Source organism: Chaetura pelagica, unplaced genomic scaffold, assembly GCF_000747805.2.
Source record: "Chaetura pelagica isolate M959 unplaced genomic scaffold, ChaPel_1.0 scaffold962, whole genome shotgun sequence".
NCBI lineage: Eukaryota > Metazoa > Chordata > Aves > Apodiformes > Apodidae > Chaetura > Chaetura pelagica.
Genome location: NW_009952479.1, coordinates 898,358 through 900,400, shown reverse-complemented (window position 1 = coordinate 900,400; position 2,043 = coordinate 898,358). Strand labels below are relative to the sequence as shown.

The following is a 2,043-nucleotide window of genomic DNA, read 5'->3' as shown; positions in this document are numbered from 1 at the left end:
TGCTGAACCCTCCACCAGCTCCACCAGTAGCAGAAAGGCAGGATGCCTTGCAGAGCACTGCTCTACAGGTGTGTTCTTCTAGAAGACTCTGTTCCCTGCAACAGGGGAGAAAATTCCTGGGAAAGAAATGTGGGGAGGCCCAGAAACATGCCCCGAGCAATTAACTTTTGGATTTGCTATGTACCTGCTACCAGGAAGTCTATTCTTTAGTGGAACAAAAAGATGTTGAGTGATAAGCAGTGGCTGCTAAGCCCTCTTTCCTGTTCCCTCATTTGAGATCCTGGCTTTCCTACCAGGTGATCTGCTCAGGTCTGTTTAGGAAGCAGGCTGTTTTCTGCTCTGGGTTTTTATTCACCCCTGGACTCCACCTGTTCGCTTTTTCAGTACGTCTCAGAGGTGGTGATTGGGGCACCCTACGCTGTCACTGCTGACCTGCTGGATCACTTCAGGGTGAGAATCTGTGCCTGCAGATGGATGTGTAGGTGTTGGGGTGTGATATGCTGAGGGAGCCAAAAAGGTGTGGGGAAACGGGTGTAGGAGAGGAGTGGTCCTGCTCAGCACGGTTGTGGGGGCTTTGGATGCGCAGCCGCTGTGCTGTGATGCAGCGAGTGCAGGGACAGAGAAAGTCCCTGTCGTATTTTGGGTTGTGTCAGTGCCTTTGTGTCCTTCTCCAGGTAACACTTGTGTGTCATGGGATGACAGAGGTGGTGCCAGACAAGGACGGTTCTGATCCCTACAAGGTGAGCTGCTCCCTGCTGCTTGTGCTGCTGTCAGCGCTGGGTAGACACAGGGTGGCTTTCCTACTGCAGAGGAACCAAACAAGTCCTTCCAGGTGATGCTGATTTTACCCCCGAGGGCAGCTACTCAGGGCAGAGCCTGTAAATAATTCACAACAGCCCCATTATTTTAGTCACTGTTTTGTTTTGCCTCTTTCTGATGCCTTTGTGGCAGAATGAGGAATCCTGTCATCCCTGCTCCGTGTCAGTTCCTGTCTAGGTGCAGCTTTGTTTTCCAGTTATTTACTCTGCCTGAGTGGATGGTTTTTTGTGGTGCCAGGACCTTCCATGGCTCCTACTCAGCTCTCCTCACAGAGCTGCACACCTCCAGGTCCTGCCTGGCTTTCACAGCAGGCTCTGGTGGGTTTGCTCACAGGAACCCAAGAGACGCAACATCTTCCAGCTGGTGGACAGTGGCAGCAACCTCACCACAGACCTGATTGTGCAAAGGATCATCAAGAACAGGTTGGCTTCCTTCATCTCCCAGTCTGTCACATGCTGTTCTGTCTACCTTGTCTGGGGGCTAATTAATGGGGTCAAATGGGAAGAGAAGAGGTTATCTGAATGCAGAGGCAGTGACCTGGGTCTTTGTCTCTGCAGCTTGGGCTGGCTGCTTAAACCTGGCTGTGCTGGACAGGAAGACAAGCAGCTGAGTTCTACTGTGTCAGCCTGTGCTCCACAGCACATTTCATTGCTTTTCCTCCTCTATTAATGATAACGTTTTCCTTTGTGTATTCTTGGGGACTAGCATATGTGGCTTCTTTTAGAGATTGCTCTTTCAGGCCTGAGCCCTTCACTTTCAGTGGTCATGGCTCAGATCAGTGGTAAATTTGATGTTGGTTTTATGGCACTAATGGAACAGCAGAGTCTTCTGCAGAGGGAGAAGAAAGTATTGCTTGGCCAGTGTGGGAAGCTCTGGGTACTGGCTGTCCAAGAGGAGCCTGGGGGTTATGGAGAGGTTTCTGAAGTGCCCTCAGAACAAAGCAGCACAGGAGGCAATGATGCTTTTAGCCTGCTGGGACATGGATGGACGGGAATCCTACGGCATTTTGTGTTTGGTGCAGGCTGGAGTTTGAAGCCAGGAACCAGAAGAAGGAAGCAAAAGAGTTGGCTGTGCTGGAGGCCATGAAGAGATTGGGCGAGGAGCAGCCCTAGGCCAGCCCAGAGCTGCTGCCCGGGTCGCAGCGCCGCAGCCTCCCGGTCCCGAGGAGCGGGCGGCTCTTGAGGGACCCCGGGGCGGGGGTCCGCCCTCCCCCCCCCCCCCCTC

At 52.9% G+C, this 2,043-nt stretch overlaps 1 protein-coding gene across 3 annotated transcripts in view; it reads left to right on the top strand.

The window, feature by feature from the left end:
• Positions 1–2,005, top strand: part of PCYT2 (phosphate cytidylyltransferase 2, ethanolamine) — an 11,083-nt gene extending 9,078 nt beyond the window's left edge. For all 3 annotated transcript variants that reach the window (XM_010008638.1, XM_010008640.1, XM_010008639.1), the window contains 4 exons: positions 385–450; positions 675–740; positions 1,153–1,241; positions 1,841–2,005. In XM_010008638.1, the coding sequence (XP_010006940.1) occupies positions 385–450; positions 675–740; positions 1,153–1,241; positions 1,841–1,931 (312 nt within the window). In that variant the 3' untranslated portion in view covers positions 1,932–2,005. The remainder of the gene's footprint in view (positions 1–384; positions 451–674; positions 741–1,152; positions 1,242–1,840) is intronic.
• Positions 2,006–2,043: the final 38 nt, after the last annotated feature.